General features: G+C 36.2%; 3 protein-coding genes and 1 long non-coding RNA gene across 5 annotated transcripts; 2 read left to right on the top strand and 2 right to left on the bottom strand.

Annotated features, from left to right (window-relative positions):
- Positions 1-10,888: 10,888 nt before the first annotated feature.
- Positions 10,889-12,357, bottom strand: LOC148917135 (uncharacterized). Its single transcript, XR_016127181.1, has 2 exons — positions 11,971-12,357; positions 10,889-11,474 (listed from the first exon to the last, which is right to left on the bottom strand). It is a non-coding gene; the product is annotated as an uncharacterized LOC148917135 (long non-coding RNA).
- Positions 12,358-13,360: 1,003 nt separating this feature from the next.
- LOC103331445 (UMP-CMP kinase 3-like) lies at positions 13,361-18,945 on the top strand. 2 transcript variants are annotated; one of them, XM_008234068.3, is made up of 10 exons: positions 13,361-13,595; positions 14,808-14,868; positions 15,119-15,170; positions 15,594-15,711; positions 16,297-16,453; positions 16,576-16,656; positions 16,785-16,892; positions 17,020-17,091; positions 18,168-18,220; positions 18,770-18,945. In XM_008234068.3, exons 2-9 carry the CDS (start codon positions 14,839-14,841, stop codon positions 18,174-18,176), a joined length of 627 nt encoding a protein of 208 aa, XP_008232290.2. In that variant the 5' UTR covers positions 13,361-13,595; positions 14,808-14,838; the 3' UTR covers positions 18,177-18,220; positions 18,770-18,945. The 2 variants fall into 2 exon arrangements, with proteins under 2 accessions (XP_008232290.2, XP_016650149.2); XM_016794663.2 differs by lacking the exons at positions 18,168-18,220; positions 18,770-18,945 and having other exon boundaries at positions 17,020-17,360.
- A 229-nt stretch (positions 18,946-19,174) lies between these two features.
- LOC103331444 (uncharacterized) lies at positions 19,175-21,090 on the bottom strand. The gene is made up of 3 exons (XM_008234067.3): positions 20,918-21,090; positions 20,654-20,843; positions 19,175-19,684 (listed from the first exon to the last, which is right to left on the bottom strand). Exons 1-3 carry the CDS (start codon positions 20,947-20,949, stop codon positions 19,289-19,291), a joined length of 618 nt encoding a protein of 205 aa, XP_008232289.2. The 5' UTR covers positions 20,950-21,090; the 3' UTR covers positions 19,175-19,288.
- On the top strand, positions 21,028-21,660 carry LOC148917134 (uncharacterized). Its single transcript, XM_089052226.1, has 2 exons — positions 21,028-21,285; positions 21,408-21,660. The coding sequence occupies exons 1-2, from the start codon at positions 21,163-21,165 to the stop codon at positions 21,504-21,506; spliced, it is 222 nt and encodes a 73-aa protein (XP_088908352.1). The 5' UTR covers positions 21,028-21,162; the 3' UTR covers positions 21,507-21,660.
- Positions 21,661-21,765: the final 105 nt, after the last annotated feature.

Below are 21,765 nucleotides of genomic sequence, written 5' to 3'. Positions count from 1 at the left end.
CTTTGGAGAAATTTAATAGAAGAGTTAAAAATATTTTGAATCATGGCTGTGAAGGTTTTGAAGTGAGTGAAGAAATCAGATTTGTTTTTCCTGGGATATATCCATGAATAGCGGGAGAACTCATTAGTGAATAAGACATAGTAACATAGAAGAAGGTATTTCAATTCTTTTGGTGATCCGGCGACACCCGGATTTGAACTGGGGAAGAAGGATTTGCAGTCTCGGCCATGCCTCCAAATGATGCAAAACATATGAAATTTTTTTCCTTTTGCCTTCTTTTGTATTGTACGTGTATTTTGAATCCGAATCTCGTTTTACTTAATTCCTTTTCTACTTAATTCCTTTTCTAAAAGAAATCTTTATTTTTTGTTTGGGTTGGATCCATCCCTTCGATTAATTGTGTAGTATCTTAAAACACAAAATATCTAAAAATTTCCCTTACCCTGTTTTTATATTGAAAAACAAAATTTGGATTTTTCATTCACAAAAGCAAAAATTTAGAACATACTGGAACCGTTAACTATAATGATATAAGAAAATCAAAATTGATGCATAACTAATCAGTATTGATTTTGTTTCAATACAAAAAAAATCCTTCTCAATTTCAATTATAACAGCAATTATGGGGATATGTAAATCCTAAAACATAAATTGTTACAAAATATTAACTAATTGGGTATTTTATCTGTGTATGATGCCCATAGGTAATTTTCAGGAAATTATCATGTTTAAATTTTTACAATTTTTCCTTGAATATAAAATATAAATTCTGACAGAGCATAACTTGTTCTGTCCTGAATAAAGCTCTAATAAAGGGGAAGCAGCATATGTATATATAGATAGCTATAGTTAGATTTAGATATGCACATGCTTATTAATCAAAATCAGCCTCATTATACACTTCAATCATATTCTACAAATTCGACTAAAAAAGAGAGGTAAAACATCTCTCTTCTACGAGAATTTATTTTTATTTTTTAACAATGAACCGATGAATCCACGAATAAAGTTTAGTACGAAAAATTCTATATTGTTTTTATGCCTTTGTCTCATTATCTCATTGAATAGATCCTAAATACATTTATGGTATCTAATTGGAACACGGAATATCATATTAATGGTAGAAATTGACTCACTTTTCGTTTTGATATTCTATACAAAATTGCTTAAGTCTAAGTATAATTTATCATATTCATTCCATCTGTTGCAAATTTCAATTGAGTAAAAAAGTTCTCTTTATTCCTCCATTCATACGTATTTCAGACATTACATATATTATATGGGGTTAGGTAAAATTTCATGTGATTCAGTAAATAGAATATAAATTCCATCATTGCTAGATCAATCCATATGATTCAATGAAGAATGAGCAAATAGTGGAATTTTGTCTTTAAACGAGAAATTTTAAAAAAAATATTGGGGGTGGAAATGAGGCAATATCTACAATACCTGGATTTAATCAGATACAGTTTGAAGGGTTTTATAGGTTCATTGAGCAGGGCTTAACAGAGGAACTTTATATGTAATAACCCAAATCTTAATTAATATTTAACTATTAGTTTATTAAGGAGAAAGGACAATTTTGCCCTTGGACTAAGTTATTAAGGAAAAGTTGACTTTTTAACAGGAGATGAATTTGGAAATTTTGTTTACACCCTTGCGTAGAGCGCGATGAAACAAGTCCGTAGACATGTAGTGGGCTCGATTTGGAGTTATAACGAAGAAAATACGGTCAAAATACTTCAAGGGGCAAAATGGTAATTTTGGAAATCGTGATTTTTAAAAACCGATTTTCTCTCTCTTTCCTCACTCTTCTTCCTCGCGACCACAGCCCCCCCTGTTACGAACCGTCACCTTCTCTCCTCCATAACCATCGCCACCCTCCACTCCGGTCAACAAGACCGGACCCAATCGAACCACCGCCGCTTCCTCTTCCAAGTCCGCCAAGCTCAGTCACCACCGCTTAGCAAGATTCAAAACGCAGAAAATTGCACCTATTTTAACAGATTTTCTCATTGCTCCTTCCCCCTCGATTCTCCACAGACGAGTGAGGTATGATTTTCCAGCTATTTTTCGTAACTTAGCTGCTGGTTGGGTAGGATTTGAAATTTCAAGCGTAGATCGTTCGATTTTCAACTTAAGTTTCAGTTGGTTTTGATGGTAGGATTCCGGTCATGTCCGGCCACTTTTTGGAGTAGGTCCAAGAACAAAAGTGGTTCCAAATTGGGTGTTTTACCTAAGTTAGGAGTTTGAGCCGGCGGTTTGGAGTTTTTCCCGCCGAAATTTCTCAAGCCACCCAAACCGCCGGGCGTGTGGCGGTGCGTAGGCAGTCTGGTGGGGACCACTCTCGTTTCAGAATGATCCTAGTATTCTCACGAGTGTGTAGAAATTCACGGATCTCAATTCGGACGTCGTTTACATAGTATGCGTTATCCGGTTCAATAGTTTCGAACCGTTGGATCATGATCACTTTCAGATATGTTAATCTAGACCTTGGCAGGATTGTGTAGGATTCGACAGATCGTGAATCGGAGTCCCGGATACTCCGAAATCGCGAACCCTAGGGTTAAGGGTTTAGAATCATTAATCGTGTGATCGTGACGAATCTAACCGTCCGATCGAAACCAAATTCACGGGACGAATGTCCTAGGATTAAAGGAACGTAATGTGGGCATAGGAATAACTTTAAATTGATGCACGCACTTCTAGAAGCCGGGAGTCAGGGTTTTATTTAAACATTTATACCGAGCAGTTTTATTAATATATTTTATTATGGTATTTGAATCAGGCACTCGGGCACCAGTTGACCCGCAAGAGGGACATTCCAAGGGTCCAGCGAGCTCGGACCAACCATGAGTGGACTCTTTGTTTTCATAAATGAATTTATGCAATTTAGTTTCAACATTTGATCTTGAATAAGTTTTATTCAAAGAATAGTATTTTATAAGTGAGACATGCTTTTAGATATTTTGATTTGCGTGCTGCCGAGTGGAATATCCTTTAGAGATATAGGGAAAGAGAATTTTAATTAAACATCAGATAAATGGCAGCAGAGTCCAGCCTTAATAGAAATTCAGTTATTTATCATATCTTTCAAAAACTTTGCTTGTTATTATTATTGTTATTTTCTAAGCCACCTTAGGTACCCATATATACAGATGTTGCTTTCGGATATGATGATGTCCACGGACATCCAGGTTGCCTTCGGATTTTATCAGTCAGCATGTTTGATTGCCCAACGAGTTCTATGGTACCCGCACTCGTGTGGAGCGAGGACACGGATCAGGTTGACCAAGGTCCCCTGAATCCTGCGAGGTTGCAGCTCGGATTGACTTTGTGTCATCAAGACCTGCGAGGATGTGTCACCAATGGTGATGCGAGGGGAATTGATGATATCAGGAATTGACTGAATTAAAGGGATGCACCTAGGTGGTAGTTTTAAATTGATTTCAGTGCTTTTAAGAGTTTAAAAGATGACCATGAGTATGATTGGCATATATTTATAAATATATGTGTGTGCTTTGATTTCAGTACGAATATAATGAAGAAAATGATTTAATTTTGCATAACCGTTTTTACAGTGGGGTTAGTATGTTCTTATGTATTTTCTAAACTTTGTTTTTGGGTCCACTCACCTTTTTAATGTTTTGCGCCCCAAGCTGTAGACGTGCATCCGAGAGCCACCACCGGACATTTCTCGCTTCCCGCTCTTCCCCATTTTGATGTAGGGTTCCTTGGTTCACCAGTGGTTACCTCCTTTGTAAATAAATCTGTATAGTTGCTCTGACAGTGCCCTAGAACGTATTTTACTATTAGAACATACTTATTTTTGTATTATGACAGTTGGTGTATATATTTAAATACTTGTTGACAGGTGTAATTTTGGGAACGTTCGTTTTACAAGGAGACTTTGCCGAATTTTCGGTAGAAGTCAAGATTTAAAGGAAACTAAGTTTTAATCAGAAAAGGGCAACCAAGTCAATTGTATTCGGCAGGTGTCGATCACTGGTTCGCTGATTCCAAAGTGAGATTTGGGTCGGGTCCTGTCATTATAAGTTTCCAAAAATTGAAGAAGAAGCCACTCACAGAAGGAATAGAAGACATCCATACATCAGAATGAATAAGATAAAATAAAGAGGGAGCATGATGTTGATTTATAGAATATGGTAATTGAGTAGACTTGCTAAGAGCATAACTCGTACAAAATTCTTTGTTGAAGGGAGATGGGGATCCTAAGTGGGAGCGTAGTTTGGAGATAACAGAAGGAGACGGGTGACCAATACGATTGTGCCAAGTGAATGAGGAGACTGTGATGAAGGCACAAGGAACAAATGAAGCGGAAGAGGAGGACAGAGACATGGGATATAACCCATCCTTACAAGGGCCCTGAAAAAGGAATTCACCAATATGTAAGTCAAAATGAGATAAAAATTTGGACCAAACACAAAGAAGACATGATTATCATGAGTAAAACGAGTGACGGAAAAAAGATTTTTAGGAAGATGAGGAACACCAAAGACATTACGAAAAGAGAAGGGAGAGGAACCAAGGGAAATAAAAAGATTACTAGTTTGGGTTATAGGAAGGGAATCACCATTGCCTATGAATACCAAATTATTACCATTATAAGGTTGGGGCTGCTGAAGGGTGGAGAGTTGGCCTGTCATATGGTGAGTGGCGCCCTTATCTGGATACCAAGTGGGGTCATGGGACTGAATCATGTGAGCACCAGCAAAATATAGAAAGGTTTCGGGCCCAGAATACTTATGGGGGCATTGAGCAGCAGCAGCATGCTGAGTTGTAGAACACGTGGAACACCAATTTGAAGGAGGTGGGCCTAGGATTCCTTGTTGATTCCAAGTGAGCTATGGGACAGATCCACGAAGAGAGTGAGAACCATTCCAAGGGTTGTGCCACGAGGATGGGGCGCCAGGATGTGTAGGATAATGTCAGCGATGAAAACCATCACAACGAGAGCCACCACGAGAAAAGCCAGGATGACCACAGTGGCGCCTGCCACGAGCGGATAGGAGGATCCTTGGTGAGAGGTGGATGAGCCTGGATGAGATGGAAGGTGAATGGTGATGAGAGTTGTGTTATTGTCTGTGGAAGCCAAGGAGCGAGAGGTCTAGTTCTCAAAGACCAGCAGACGAGAGCAGAGGTCTGTGAAGCTTGGGAGAGTAGGTTGATTTAGGATGGTGGTGATAAGTATGGAGAAGTCAGAACCAAGGCCACAGAGGACAATCGTGACGAGATCTTCATCGGAGACAGGCTGGTGACCCAAGAAGAAGATGGCATCGGCAAGAGATTTTGCATGATTAAGATACTCATCTATGGTTTGAGATCGTTTTGGCATGTCATGAAGTTGGAATCGAAAGCTGGACGTACTCGCAAGATTGTGTTGGGCATAATGGTTCTGTAAGCACTCCCAAATTGATTAGGCAAATTTATAACCCACGGTTAAGGAGAGAACAGCAGGAGATAGAGTTGTGGTGATGTAGCTGACGACGAGTTGGTCCTGTTGGTACCAAGAGAGAAAATCATGGTTAGATTTAGTAACGGTAGTGGTTGAGAAGGGAGTGTCGGAGGCAGCAGAGGGAGTAGTCGTAGCTGAGGTGTTAAATTCATATGGTGAAGGATTTAATCCATCGAAAAACTTCCAAAGGTCATGACCGATGTGGAACGGCTTGATTTGGCAGAGCCAGAGAAGGTAATTGGAGGCGTCAAGTTTGAGGAAGTGGGAGGTGTTAAGGCCGAGAAGAGAGCAGGCCATAAGGATCGGAAAGAAAGGTAGGGTGAGACTTCGGGGGAAGAATTGAAAGGCTGATACCATGTAAAGGAGAATTTCTCGATGAATATTTCATTAGCTTTTATACAGCTTATATACACTCTTTAGTAGAGATTTAAAAAATAAGAAATATGAAATACAATCAATTACAATTAATCAGTATTTAGAATCAGTGACAAGTATTTTCTAATCAAGGCAATGAAGGAAAAGATCTTGCAGAGGAATTGGAGGAGAGTTGACTGGGCTTGATTGCTGCACTAACAAGGCCAGACACCATGGCTAAATTATACATTTGAGAGAATCAATATTTTTACTTGAATTGAACTTGTTAATTTGATTGCTTGAGACTTAGAATTAGATTGTTCCCTAGTGTCCTAAAACTGTTTTCAAACCCAAAATCAATTTTAGTGTCTTCTTCTTTTATTTAATTTTATGTTTTCAGTTCTTGTGCTCTTCTAAATCATCTTTAAACCTTGTTTCCATTTCAGTTTTGTGCAGGAAATCAAATTGAATCAATCTATCATCAATCCTCGTGGGATCGACCTTGCACTTATACATGCTATACTACCCAATGGCTCGTGCACTTGCAAATATCACAAGTTGAGGATACAGCTGAATCGATTTTGGTGCAGTTGAATTCAACACAATAGTGATTGGGTGCTGCCATTACCACTTTCCCCAGCTAGATATAAGAGGATATTCAAAAGTCTTAATACAAATATTAACAAGGATATTTAAGTGTCGTAGAATATTTGTTACCTTACACATATGCCATGACATATCTTATGAGAAGTAAATATAATGACAAATAGTTTAGCAAATTTTGGACATATATTTTATCATTATATATTTGGTAATTATGTTATCTCCTTCCTACAATATTGTTTAGATTTAAATTTTAATTTGTATGAGGATGGTAGTTATAATTCTCTCTTTTGCTTGTTTTTGATTTGTTCGTTTACATCCATGTTCTACTTATTAGGCATGGAGGTTAACAACACCAAGGTCCCGATATGCTTATCAAAACTAACCTTCGCATATTCAACATTGTCTTGTGGATCCAACAAACCACCATTGGTCATTTATTTTCGACTGAAAAACATTGTGCATGTTGAATAGCTGGTCGATTATGCAATCCTTGCTTCACATGCCTTCATCTCCACGTCAGACTGACCGTTCTGAGCCCTACGAGTGACTGGCTAGTGCGTCTCTGTGTCTCCCTTCCCATTGTCTTCACATAAACACTCACTGGTTCCCAAACAAGGCCTCATGGTTCTCACTAATTAAGGGCCCATTTGATAACCATTTCAATTTTAGTTTTAGTTTTCATTTTTTGTGCTAGAATATAGAGAAAAAAGATGGAGAATGGAAGTGAGAATGAGAGTAGAGATGATATTGAGAGGGAAAAATAGCAATAGTGAAACCAAAATTTAAAAACTGAAATCTATTTGAAATTGTTTTCACTTTCAAGTTTTTGTTTTCACTTTTGTTACTTTCACCCTCTCTCTCATAGTCTAAAATATCGATAATATCGAGAATATTATCATTTTTTGGAAACATATCCATATATATATATATATCATATAAATATTGATAATATCGGAAAATATCGATGTCAATAATTTTGCTCACACTTCAGCAATATTTTGTCAAAATATCGCTATGATATCAAAAATATAGAAAATATCGATGTAATGGAAAAAAGGAAAAAAAAACAAAAAGCATACACGCAAAGGGGATTCGAACCCCTATCATTTCACTCTTCCAACGCATTAACCACCATATTGCTTATGTTTTTGTGATAATATGCAAAGGGGATGTGATAGTAAGTCACTCATATATCTTATCATGCAATGTATAAAGTGTAAAATATTGTAGTAAATCATTATATATAAATGATTATGGTGTGTTTAATTTTCTTTCCTTAATTACTACATATTTTCTACACTCACAGTGTTTGTCAGCTTGCTATATAATCAACTTAAGTTAAACCCATCATGCAATGCATTTTCTTCCAATTTTTTGTGATAACCTAATAGATAATTGACTAAATAAACATTCTCCAAAGTTTCAACAAAAATTTTCAAGTTTTTCTTACAATTTTCGTAGTTTTTATTCAATTTTTATTGATATTGATAATATCCCGATATTTCCATCGAAATTTCTTTGTTTTTGGACTACCGATATTTCTGATACCATCTATATTTTAGACCTTGCTCTCTCTTAATCTCATCCTCACTTCCATTCTCCCTCTAATTTTTCTCTATACTCTAGCAAAAAAATAAAAAATAAAAAATAAAATTGAAATGGTTACCCAACAGGCCCTAAGGGAATTGATTTTGTAAATCTTGTCCTCACTAAATAGGGAGTTGATTAGACTCAGTAATTGATTAGTTGACTTGAGTGAGGCTGTGAATTCAAATCTTTTATCACCAAATTCAAAGCCCCTAATTGATAACATTATAGAATGAAATAAAAATCATCGTTTAAAGTCTCCTATCACATCTCTACTGATATAAAGCCAAATCAAAGACACTAAGGGGCACATGACAAGAACTACCCTAAAAAAAATTCAATGGAAATGAAATTCAAAGATTTTTTTAAAAGCAATTGAGGTCACAAGTTCCGCCATAAAAAATGGGACAACTGTGCCACTCAAAAAAAAAAAAAATTTGAAATGAAATTCATTATAACTTTCGCATGGGTATTTTTGTAATTAAACAAAATAAAGAATTAGGGTTAATGACCTAAATGGTCCCTCAACTATCACAAAATTATCATTTTGGTCCACCAACTAAAATTTTCAATTCAAACGTCCTTAAACTTTTTATAATGTACCAAAATCGTCCTTTCGTCAAAGTTTGTGAATTATTCCATTAAATCGAGGGACAAAATCGTATTTTTAGGTGAGTATCCTCTTCTAATTAATAATTAAAAGTTAAAAAAATTAAAAACCAGTAAAATACACCCTTCTCCAATCCGTATTCCTTTAGTTTCAATTTGTAAGCACTCACTACTCTCAAGTCTCAACTGTTGGCTTAAATTTTTTGATATATAATCGTGATTTTTTATTTTTATACAGCGGAAATGATGAAGCGTTATTGGTTCCCCAATTTATAGTTGGTATCAGGATTCGTATAGTTGATATTTTTCTCATTGTCTTTTGTGTTCCTTTCCTTTCTCTCTTGGGTTTCAGGTGCAGTGTTGTGCATTTTGTTTCCAAAGAAAGAAGTAGAGAGATGGAGAAGGGCACAAAAAGGAAAGTTATTAATAATAAGGGAAAGGAAGAAAAGCTCATTGTTGAATGTGATGATGAATCTGACGCCTGGTGGTGGTTGGTCCACAAGGGAATCACAGCTTCATTCTTGTCCATTGCATTGTTTTCATTGTTGGTTCGAGTGGCTGTCTCACTCCATCCTTACTCTGGTGCTGGAAATCCTCCCAAGTATGGCGACTTTGAAGCACAGAGGCACTGGATGGAAATCACTCTCAATCTACAACAGTGCAAGGAACTTAGTCTTTGAAGAATTCTGACCAACAGTGCAAGGAACTGAGTGTGTCTGTTGATGGGATCAAGAAGAGCCCAACTCAGCTGAGAAGGCTTAGATCCGGGCAGGCAAGGAGATTGGTGCTGCTGCTTCTGATAAAAATGAGAGAAGCCCAGTTGGGATTAGGAAACCAAGGGAGGAATTATTGAAAAGTCGCATATACCCTTCAAAATTCAGTCACGTGACCATCGCGTGATCGAAAGTGACGGAATTTGTCACAAAAGGACGATTTTGGTATAATATAAAAAGTTTAAGGACGTTTGAATTGAAAATTTTAGTTGGTGGACCAAAATGATAATCGCGCGATAATTGGGGGACCATTTAGGTCATTAACCCAAAGAATTACAAAGAGAAATTCGGTAAGGATCCACTCAATGCATAAATTTCAACCGTCAATCACTCTTTCAGTTTTTTTCTACTCTGTCCTACCATCTCAAATGTTGTTCAATCTCAAATATGGTCAAAAATGTACATGACTTTTCACCTAAGAATGGTGAAATAGCATGGGACGAAAAAAATCATGGGTCATGGACTAATTAAGGAGAAAGTTAAGAAGAATCGGTTCTTGGTCCAAGAATTCAGTTCTGATTCCTTCTGGATTGAAAGCATTTTCTTCCCATCATCCCATGCAATATGCTGCATAAAAAAAAATGTAATTGCTTGGATATTAATTAAACTCTCAATCAAGTGTCAACAGAGCACATGGCCATTGGTTACCAACACCTTAAGATACGTTAATTAGGCACATGATATGGGATCCACCATCCAAACTCAATTTCCTTCCTAACAAATTTAAGGGTTTTGCACCAAACATCTCTACTTTTTAAAGGTGATACCTGTAATATGTGGCCATGTGCACTTTCACAATTTATTCATAGCATAATTAGTCAATTTAATTATATACCATATGTAGCATATGCGGGTTAGGTTAGTTCTGTTTATTTTTGTTTATTGCTAAAGTTAAAAAAAGGGAAGGCGAAAAACTTACAAACATGAGTACCATGAGGATTTGAACCCATGACCACTTGGGAGCACACCAAAAGCCTAAGCCAATCCAACTAACACATGGTTACCCTACAACTTACACACACGGGTATCATTGGTATTAAGTTAGTTCTAACTAGGTACCTGCCCCTTGCACTCGAATTCAAATTAGGAGCACTTCTACCCATTTGCCATGACAAAGGGTAAGGCAAGTAAGGGCAGTTATTGTTCGCGTGAATAGTATCTACCCTAACCATTTTTATATTTTTTTTGCTTTTTCACTCATTGCCATGGCAACTCAATGGCAATTACTATTCACATGAGATTAATTTTATTTATACGTATGAGATTAATAAATAAAAAAATTATGAAAATTTTGGTTTTTTAAATTTATTTTATTTTTTCTTTGCTAGCATCAGCACCCTCAAGCAACAACTCGGGTTGTTCTTGCCTTCGGGCCTACCCAATCTTAATGGAGCCCACCATCTACCCGGATTTAATTTGATTAGTAGAGTGTGTTTTTGCAGCCCAGGGAGCCTTTTGCCATGACAATCCAAACCAGTGAAACTACTCTAATACTTTCTCATAAATTAGAATAATTATCACATCACATTGTCAAAACAAAACAATAAAATTACGCACAATATGTACATTTTGGATTTCATAGTTATTCTTAGTGCCAAACTTGTACACAAAGTTTCTTACTTCTCTTTTAATTAGCAAAGTAACTTGTTTGGCAAAATTTAAAGAGGAATCTGAGAAATGACAAGGAACTTCGAAGAGGAACTTTGGAAGCCCAAAGTCTCATTAGTTAGTAACACCTCAATAGGTTATTTCACAAATCCCGCTTGGCGCCTGGTTTTCAGTGCACTGCCCAGTTCAACAAATTGCTAAGCCTGGTCTTCATTGCCCAATTCGACAAATGGGACCAAATTATTAGAAATAATTGTAGGATTTGTGGGAACACAGGAAGATACAAGTGAAAAAAGGAGAATTCCTTAGGTCAATTAATCAGGATTTATCTGTGAGATCCACGTGTTGTCAAGTTGACATCAATTCTACGTGACAAAACCTCATTAGCTCATAAAAAGAAGTTAGTTGTCCCATGACGTTGAAGCGATCTTCTTCAAACTAGTAAGTAGGAATTATCCATTCTGACACAAAAAAAAAAAGTATGAATTATACATGGTAGACAAAAATCTTCCAATATTTAATTACGTTAATAATTAATTAATAGGTGAAGGGTATTTTGTGAGAGGGAGAGGGGGAGAGAGAGAGAGAGAGAGAGGTGACGGGTGTTTGTCTGGATGTTGAATTTTTTGAATCACATTTATTTTCTTTTCTGGAATATTTGGTATGGTGTCATTTTTATTTCAATTAACAAGAGAGGAGTTGAATTTGTATATTTTTTCAGTATTGAGAATAAAATTTCATGTTTTTAAATGAACAACACAAAAAAGATAAATAAATGAATTTCATATTTATGAGAAATTACCCAACCCAATTCACAAACTAAATAATTAGCCAAACAAGTGATTTTACTAATCCCATCATTTTGAGTCCCCTTACTTCAAAATTCCATCATTTTAAAATCCCCTCACTTTGAAGTCCCATCTTCAAAATAAGGGTGGAGTCGGTGCGGTTACTGACCTAGATTCCAGGCATCCGAATATCAACCAACATCTTTGGTATAGCCCATAAACAGAACCGTCACCGCCCATCGTCAATTTGCCGACTTTTGATTTTTCTTGGTTTTAGAGTCGGCTGCAGTTGGTTTCAGTCCTACCGTCGTCGAGAAAGTTTGTCGTCGTCTTCAGGGCAAATCATTTTCGACAAGCCACTTATCCACCCATTTTTGCACAAAGAGAGAGAGAGAGAGAGAGAGAGAGAGAGAGAGAGAACGCGTTGGGGTAAATAGTGGAAAATGCATTAGCAATATGATGTTTCGCAGTTTCACCAAGGAATCATGTTGGCGTAGTGGAAAATGGTTGGGTGCGCAAGCTGGCCTTATTTCCAACTTCTAACATACTTAATATTTTTTGCTGGACCACTATAGCGGTTTGGTTTGGTTCACTATATTCCGAACCGCTTCGACAATCAAGGGCTTTGAGTTGGGCCAAAAAAATCGAGAGATTGTCGATTTTTTAGGCCAAAATCTCGAGTCGTATTGCTCGGTTTGTCAAGTTATCGAGCGAAAATCCCAGCTCTAATTCAAAATAACCCATCCAAACACACCCTTAAACAATTATTACTTTATCATGATGTTAACGGAACTTTAGATCAGCTTAATGATCGATCATGCTGGGCGTTGTCAAAAAAATTCAAGCAAGCGTTCAACATGCAAGAAGTATTATTGTTTTCAGCTTTATTTATTCTTATTGCTTTTCTCATCCAACAGTCCATGGACCAGACCACTATATCTTATGAGAATAAAATTATCATCTGATTTAGCATTTTCTAATACCAAATAATTAGATTTGTGACATTTATAATGCTTTTCGATTTTGTGACTTAAAGACTGACAAAACATATTATAGCTTCCAAAAATTTGAAATTATTGAGATAAAAGAAGTGGTATATATTTGTAAATTGTTGAAGAATGTAAAGTACCACGTCAAAAACTTGACAAAATAAAATACGATATATTATGTGATTCCACTACTAATTTTACAAAACCTTTTTGGGTACAAAAAATGGTAGGTGGAATAATTAGGGGTGGACATTTGAAATGAGGAGCCACACCAAACTGAACTGGAAAAAAGGGAAAAAAATAGTTTTGACTTGAACCGATTCGGTTCTTGAATTTGATACCACTTAAAAATCGAACCGAATGTAATATATAATGTTAATTGTATTAGTGTTGTGAACCTTGAGTGCAAACTATGAAACTCGAACTCTTACAAGAGAAGGGGGTCTCTCATGCACCCACACAATCAAGATATCATAGAAGTTTGAACGTGAGACCTGTTTTTTAAATTAATCATAAATCTGAGACCTCTTTATCACTGGCTTGACCGCGATGACAAATTTTTCCTCTTTTAAACACTATGGCTTTAAGCCGTTGCAACTACGCAAACTTCCCATATTCTCCGAAATTTCCATGTTGACCCTACCGACCATCTCGCTAAAATCAAGGTCACAAAATAAGCTCACATTCCTCCGTGTGATTGTCTTTCTCACATTCAAAACACCTTCTCCTTCCCTTGTATTTAAGAAAAGCAGAGAGACCTCAATTCGCAATAACGTAGCTCAGATCTTCACATCCATACCCACAGGTATGGCTTCTTCTCTGTCCATGTATATCAATCTCTGAATTCATTTACGCTGCAATGGAATTAGGTTTTGATCTGCATTTGTTTGATATCGATCGTTATTGCTTTTTGTGTTTTTGGCTCAGTTTTGAGTTGCATTTTATCTGATTTTGTAAATTCTGCGTGGATCTGATTTGATCCATGTTTGCTTGGTTTGGTTACGCACTGTTTGGGAGACACTAGCAAGCTCAAGCCTTTTCCTTTCTGTTTAACCATTTTTTGGTGATTGATTGTGTTTCTTTTGAATTTCAGCCTACATTTGTCAGTTTAGTGCTCGATCTGAGTCTCCATGATGCTTTAATGTGTATTCACGTTGAATGATTCGATCAATTCATTCCTGTTTTTGGTTAAATTTTGGCCTTTCTGTTATCTGATTATGCTTATTCTTCTGCGATCTCAAAGGTAGATATGATTGGTGTTGAATTGAATCCTGAGAAAAAAGGAGGGAAAGATTGAGGAGGGAATGATTGACAATGAAATTTTGAATTTTTTACATGTTGATTAACTTGCAAAGATAAATCTCGAAGCTTGAGCATTAGATCAGAACTAAAACTTTTATGTTTGTTTTGCATACCGTCTTCTATTCTGCACCCGAATTGATCATTATGATTGCCGTGTTGGATCTGTGGTGAATTGAGTGAGTGAAGGTTTTGAATTGAATGATTTGTAATTTGTAATGGGAAAGATCTAGTTCTGATAAATTTTACATTTCTTTGGAAAAATTTAATCACTTTAATGATCAAATCTATGCCTTTTGTTTTGCTAATTTAATATGCATATTTTGTTGTGAAGAAATATACAATTTAAAATTTGTTTCTGACTTGTATGGCCTCTGCTTGTATAGATCACACAGTTTATAAGATTTGTTAAAAGGCACTTTGCTACATTATGAAGCCAAGTTTGGACATTTAATGGGTTATTGTGATACACATGACATTGACTATTTATATCACTGCGGTGACTGTCCCAACTAATATTATGACTCTTGGTGGAAAATTAATATGTTTGTATATACATATGTGCAGAAAACATATAAATATGTGCTTAGATGTACCATGCATACATGACAGTTTTGTTAGCATGTTAAATCTTTTTGCACATTCAAGAAAAAGCATTGATTTTTTTATTTGTTTGTATACCTAAAATTTTATAATTGCAATGTTTTGGTTTGTGCAGATAGGTAATCAGACACATTTAGTTGGTGCCCATGGGAACAGTTGATGCTGCTGCTAAGAAGGTATACCTTGGCTTTTGCTTTTAGTATTAAAAGAGATTCTGCAATTATGCACTGCTTCTTCTGGAAATTTTGTCCAATTTAAGTTGATATTGCATTCTTTGGTCTGTTCAGTACTAAATTTACTGAAAAATGAAATGCTTTCATTTAGTCTTCTCCTGAGAACATTATTCTGGATGATGTTTGTTGTGGTTTCAATATATATACATATTATATGTTTTATATTTATTCTGACAAATACATCCTACTGCAGGAGGCTAATGGAAGCTTAGCTGATCTGAACCCTACAGTTGTTTTTGTATTGGGTAAGAAAAAAATATAACTTGAACTAGTAGTATCCTAATCATCCTTGTTTCTCTGAGATTTATAGCTGTTTGCTACCTGAAAGAAGATGTACTAATCTTGTTCATGATTTTAATTGCCTGTTTTTGCTTTTTTCTTAATAGTTCAGGGAAAACATGTGCATGATTTAAAGTCCTATCTCAAAGCAATGATCTTTAAGCATGATTCATAGGCATTTTAGTTTTTATTTCAATTTACCCTGGTATGGGAAGACTAATTACTGAAATGATCATTAGGTTTGTTGACTAGCGGTGTTTTATTTATACATTCTCTTTCTGTTTTTTACTGGCTATACTAAAGCCTCCAGTCATTTCTTTGGTACCACTCCTCTCTTCTTTTGAAGTATCTATGGTGTCTTTTACCAGTTGTTTCTTTTGATTGCCTAGGTGGCCCTGGCAGCGGAAAGGGTACCCAATGTGCAAACATTGTTCAGCACTTTGGGTATACCCATCTCAGTGCTGGTGATCTTCTACGAGCTGAAATCAAATCTGGTTCTGAAAATGGGTATGGCATATCTGTCTTATAACCTAGACAAATGTTCATTTTGAAATAATCTCTCTTTACGGAAACATGCATCTTAAGATTAAGAAAGATGCTTCAAGTGTAATTAAGATTGAAGTCTTAAAATCTCACACCCTCACACACATGCATTTAATTCCTGGGATATTTAGCTTTCCAATGTTTCAATAGTTGTGTAGTCTACTATTTGCGCTTGATAGTTATTTCATTTTATGGTAGTGGGTTATACGATGAGTTCAGTAAAAGATATCTCCAGTTTCCATGGATTCATAGTCAAACAATAGCCCCTCTTGTATAAGATGAGGTGTGAGGTTACTCAACGGGTAAGGTTAATAAGGTTGAGGATGGTTGCCTTTGTTGCATACACTGGTCCTTGTCTCACCATTTGATTAAGAATGAGCATACTTGGATTGTAATTAGTCTTTTCCAATTAAGCCAAACACTTGAAAAAGTGTTTGCACAAAAGTGTCTTATTTTATGCCCTTAAGTTTGAGAAATGATTGTAAACTTAGGCTGGACTTTGTATTCCCATGAAATTGTTTACATCTCTTCATGTAACAACACTGACAGGACCATGATTTCAAATATGATTAAAGAAGGAAAGATTGTTCCTTCTGAAGTAACAATTAAACTTCTTCAGCAAGCAATGCTGGAAGGTGGTAATGACAAATTTTTGATTGATGGGTTTCCTCGTAATGAAGAAAATCGTGCTGCATTTGAGGCTGTGGTAAGCCCTTTGCATACATTTTCCTCATGATTTTAACTGTAGCTTTTGGTAATTGAATATTTTTTCAAAATGATTGATTTACTTGTTGAAGCTAATGCTAAACTCTGTTAATGGTTCTGCAGACTAAAATCGAGCCTTCATTTGTCCTGTTTTTTGACTGTTCTGAAGAGGAGATGGAGAGGCGCCTCTTGGGTAGGAACCAGGTTGGAAAACTATGATTTCTCCTTGTAAAGGATTTTGTATACTGTCTTAGTATGATGATATTTTCTATTTTTGGTTTTCAAAATAATTATGTTGATTTTTTGAATTTTTTTTGTTGGGGGCAATGAAGGGAAGAGAGGATGATAACATAGAAACAATAAGGAAGCGATTTAAGGTTTTCCTAGAGTCTAGTCTCCCTGTGATAGAGTACTATAACTCCAAGGGGAAAGTTCGGAAGGTAATTTTTCGATTTGTTTTACTTTTCCTGGCTTTTATGTCACTACATTGTATATTTAGTTATAATAATTCGTGTTAACCATATGTTCTTGCATGTTTGTTGAGATCACTGTTGTTTTCACCCTCAGATTGATGCTGGAAGGCCCATCGAAGAAGTTTATGAGTCAGTAAAAGCTATTTTTGCCCCAAAAAATGATAAGGTAATGGGCCATTGCCATGCTTTGATGAAATGCTTAATCTTATTCTGGATGTAATGGTTTAAGATATGATAAGGGAGTTTGTGGATGCTGTTCAATGGGAGTGTATTGTCTTCCTAGTGTGGTTTTGTAAATATAATTGGTGAACTAAATGCTTCAGATAGTAAGCTTTATTGGCAGCCTATATTGGGAAACCAACTTCATTAGATAACAAAAGGGGATACTTGAGTTTAACGTTTTCTGAAAGTGAAGGAACTTTTTAGAATTACAAATGACCTAAGTATGATGTAGTTTAATGTTAACATATGTTTCCTTATCAGTTATCCACAATTTTAAGCACAATTATGGCAAACCAAATTGATCATGTAAGGCAAATCATCAGAATGTAGCTACAGTCAGAAGCATAGCTCGAAACAATGCAACTTAGAACATAGTAGGAACAGCATATGTGTGCATATGCCTGTAGTTGGAGGTTGGGATTTAAAACAATTGACCAGAAATATTTGAGGGCAACTGGCTAGCTAAAACCAAACAGGAGGGGTAAAAAAAGGAACTGAGAGATTTCTCACACTTCAGATCAAGGGCGGAAATTTGTTTGACATGTTTTGATATGGGTTTGAATTTGAAAGTGATGGGTTGGGTAAAAAACAATGAACTGCCTGTAAAAATAACTTGAACTGTACCAAGAAGAGAAATTCAAGATATGCTACTTCAGATCAAGGGCGGAAATTTGTTTGACATGTTTTGATATGGGTTTGAATTTGAAAGTGACGGGTTGGGTAAAAAACAATGAACTGCCTGTAAAAATAACTTGAACTGTACCAAGAAGAGAAATTCAAGATATGCTAGTCTCTTTTTATAATTTTCTTTCCTGTGGAATCTTAGCATGCAGTTGCTCTCATCTGTACATTTTCCCTTGTCATGGACGTTAACTTGAATTGCACCAAGAAGAGAATCTAGATATGCTAGTTTTTTATCATTTTTTTTCCTAAATAAGTTTGTTTGCCTGTGGAATCTATCATGCAGTTGACGAAGTGCACATTTTCCCTGTCATTGATGTCAACTTTTTTGGTTTGCAGGCTGATTAATTGCTGCAAGTGTGTCCAAGATTTCAGATCTTATGTCTATTGAGGTAAAACCTTCATTTTGAACCACAAAAATAACAGTTTACACGTGGTGATATCACCTGGTTTTAATTCTGTGCAAAACTTTCAATTTGCACATAAGCACACATTCTCTTTTTACATGTTACATTTAGGACCAGGAATCTCAAAATTAGATATAGAAATAGAAAAGAAGGGAAGATGTGTTCTCATGTGATCCCACATGACTGGAATAAAGGTAGCAATGAAGTTGATGATGGTGGGTTTTCCATTTAGGACCAGGAATCGGAACTATTCGGGTCACTTTTAGGGTTGACAATATTAATTGAGATTAAAAGTAGACACTCAAGTTTTGTTTGTAATCTTTGGCCTAACAAAAAAACTTTGTTCACAATCAACTGCTTGGCAAACTGAGATGCCTGAGCAAAAACATGCCTCCGACATTCAAATGCCTGTGTTTAATTCAAGTAGCCTCCACCATCACACACACCTCCACATGCATGCACACAGGCAGTCTCACTATTTAACCTATGCAAATGTTGACATGTTTTTATCTTTCTGTGGTGTCTTTCTTTCAGGTGATGCAATTGTTGGCTGCATATATTGTTTTCTTTTGAGGGTTTTATTCTTGGTGCTTACATATTATAGAATGTATTCTAGACACTTGAGGTGTATGCCTCTAGTCTTATATTGGTGATTGTGTTCTAATTTTAAGGTTTATAGTAATAATTATGGCAGTAATCTTCTGTTTCAAGTGTTATAAGTAGCTATGCATCCTTTACCCCCTTTTGCTTCTTGTGGGATAAAGCGCTCGAATTAGAAAATTTGATGAAAGACAGCAATTAAAAGAGAGGAAATTTCATTGAAAGTGATTGTTGCAAAGATGCGTTGTACTTGTAATTTTCTGTGTTCCTTTGTGATGGGTTGATAATCAAGGAAATTATTGGTTTTGGGTAAAGTTCAAATTTTATTTCCATATATCGTTAAAGAGAAAAAAAGTAGATTAAAGTTAAGTTAATGATTTTTAAAGTAACACTTATACTGATGTACGTGTTAACTTTAACACAAAAAAGAACTAGAACTGATTCTCACAGGTTCTAAACGAACATGATTCCGTTCTCCCTAATGGTATCGAGTACAATTCCAAGCCTACCCTCAATCCTCTCATTCTTTTTGGGTTCAAAAGACATTGCAAATACATCAGCATCCTTGCACCTCTCTGCGATCAGGTTTCCTATGACTCGACACGCATCGTTGTCGACAAGCGACGTCAACGAATACCTCAAATCCTTGGAATTCGTGCTGGCCACGGATATCACTTTGCTGGTACCCCGGTGCATCACTTTGGCATGGATAAATCGTTTTGAAAAGAAAACATCCAGTAAAAATGGCCTCATGTACATATCTGTCCTTTGCGACCATGATTTCCTATTAGGTCTTTTTGCAGCCTCACCTCGAGATCTCCGGGTCCATGCAGCTCGAATGAAGGAATCCTGCGAAACAAACACGAGCACTGGTTGAAAGTTTAACTGAGGAAGAATCATGACTCGTGCAATCTAAACTAGCCCTGATGTAGGCCATAATAACTATAATACAATTTAAAGACTTCTACTTTGTTGTAACCAGGGAAAACAGCTAAGCTTCTACTGTTAAGCACAACATTATTATGTCATATTAATCAGTTTCTCTTGCATTAAAAAACCAAATAGTTGAATTCCACCATAGCTTATTGTCCAAAAGATTAAGCTCAATGCCAGTCTTGTATAGCCCAGTTGGTTGAACTCTTCCACCTCCATCCATGTAGATAGAAGTTCGAAACCCTTAGGCAACCAATAAATATTTGTGTAAACCCCCCCTCCCCCAATCGCTTGTATGAAAAAAGATTAAGCTCAAACGTACCAAAACCAACAAATTCCCTTTAGCTACGCAGCACAATTAGGACTTTATGAAGTAAATTGGTTCATAACCATCATAAACATAACGAGATAATTTGAATACTAGCCAGTCTTCAAAATATGACAGCCATAAAAGAAACCACTACTTATGGCTAAGTCCCACACCTTTTATTCTCCTAGTCATTTCGGCAAACACCTTAGCTACATCAATTGAAATCGAAGTGGGCATCCACGAAATTATAATCCTTATACACAGCACATAACCATTCTATAAGAAATCAAGCAAAATGTCTTTTTTTTTTTCAATACACAAAATAGAATTGGGTCAGTTGCTGTTAATTAAGGTGACAAAAAAACCTACGGCTTTCTCATCACATTTAAAACAGTCATTTGGGTTTCCTACAACAGATGATTCAGTCCATATGCATGCAATCACAACTTCAGAAAATCAATGTTTATGAACAATTCCCAACATTTTTCTCATGATAAATATTAGGATTAAACAAGAAAAGTAAACTTAAAATAAGACAAGAAATAGAAAGTGAAAGAGAAGTAATGGAAACATGCCTTGTTTTGCGTGTGAAGGGAACTAGAAGGGGCTGTGATGCAATTGAAGGAGATGCCAAGCTTGGGAAAAGAAGATGCCCATGAGAGCCGAGCGGGTTTCACTGAACCACAGGGATTTGACAAAAGAGGAGGAGGAGGAGCTGATATGCAGGCCATCTTAAGTTTTTTGTTTTTGTTTGCAGGGACTTTCCTGTTGAGAGAGACAATAATATACTAAATTAACACACACTACACTTGTGTTAAGACTTGAACCCGAGATGGTACCTCGAGCGGCAATTATTCCAAACCACTAGCATTTAAACTCATTGTCGCCCTTTGTGGTGCTCGAACAGACGACCGAAACGATAAAGGCCTCGCGCTCTGCCAACCCTAAGTTCTTAATTCTCTACTTCAGAACCCTTGAAGGAGGTAAAATCATTTTGCGTCTATTACTCTATTAGTTTCACGAAGAAGTTAGACACAAGTGAAATTCGAAAGCGAGAGAGAAAAAGAAAAAGAAAAAGGAGACGATGAACGACTTGGACTCTGAAATCTCCTCAATGAAACCCAGCAACAATAATAATGCTGCCAAGGTCACAAAGCCTCCTTTCGTACCAGCCAAAGACGACACCAAACCTGTGCTTCAAGACCCAGTCAGTTCTCTCTCTCTCTCTCTCTCTCTCTCTCCATACGCAATACAAACATGAAGGTTTTTCTTTTTTCGGTTTGATTTTTAATATTTGGACTTTTTTTTTTTTCTTTTTTTTTTTGGTAGATACTGAGGTCTGATCCGATTGAGACAGAGGAAGCAGTGCTTCGGTTGCCTACACTTCCTATTAACATTTCAAAAAATCCTCAACCCAAAATGATTTGAGATGTTGTTACTCTATGGAGAATGAATGATGAAGTCTGAATGATATTAAATGGTTCAAGATTTCCCTTTATATTACCTTTTCTTTTTCTTCTTATTAATGTAATATTTCTGGGTGAAAAAGTTCTTCTTAATTCCAGTGTTATTTGCCATTTAATTTTTGTTGGGCAAAACGCAGAGTTTTTATTTTATTTTTATACATGTTGATTTTGCATCTTCGTTTGGTAGCATTACAATATCAATATATATATTTTTGGTCATT

This window comes from Prunus mume, linkage group LG5 (assembly GCF_029339155.1).
Source record: "Prunus mume cultivar Tortuosa linkage group LG5, ASM2933915v1, whole genome shotgun sequence".
In the NCBI taxonomy this organism is placed as follows: Eukaryota; Viridiplantae; Streptophyta; class Magnoliopsida; order Rosales; family Rosaceae; genus Prunus; species Prunus mume.
This window is presented reverse-complemented; position numbering and strand designations above follow the sequence as displayed.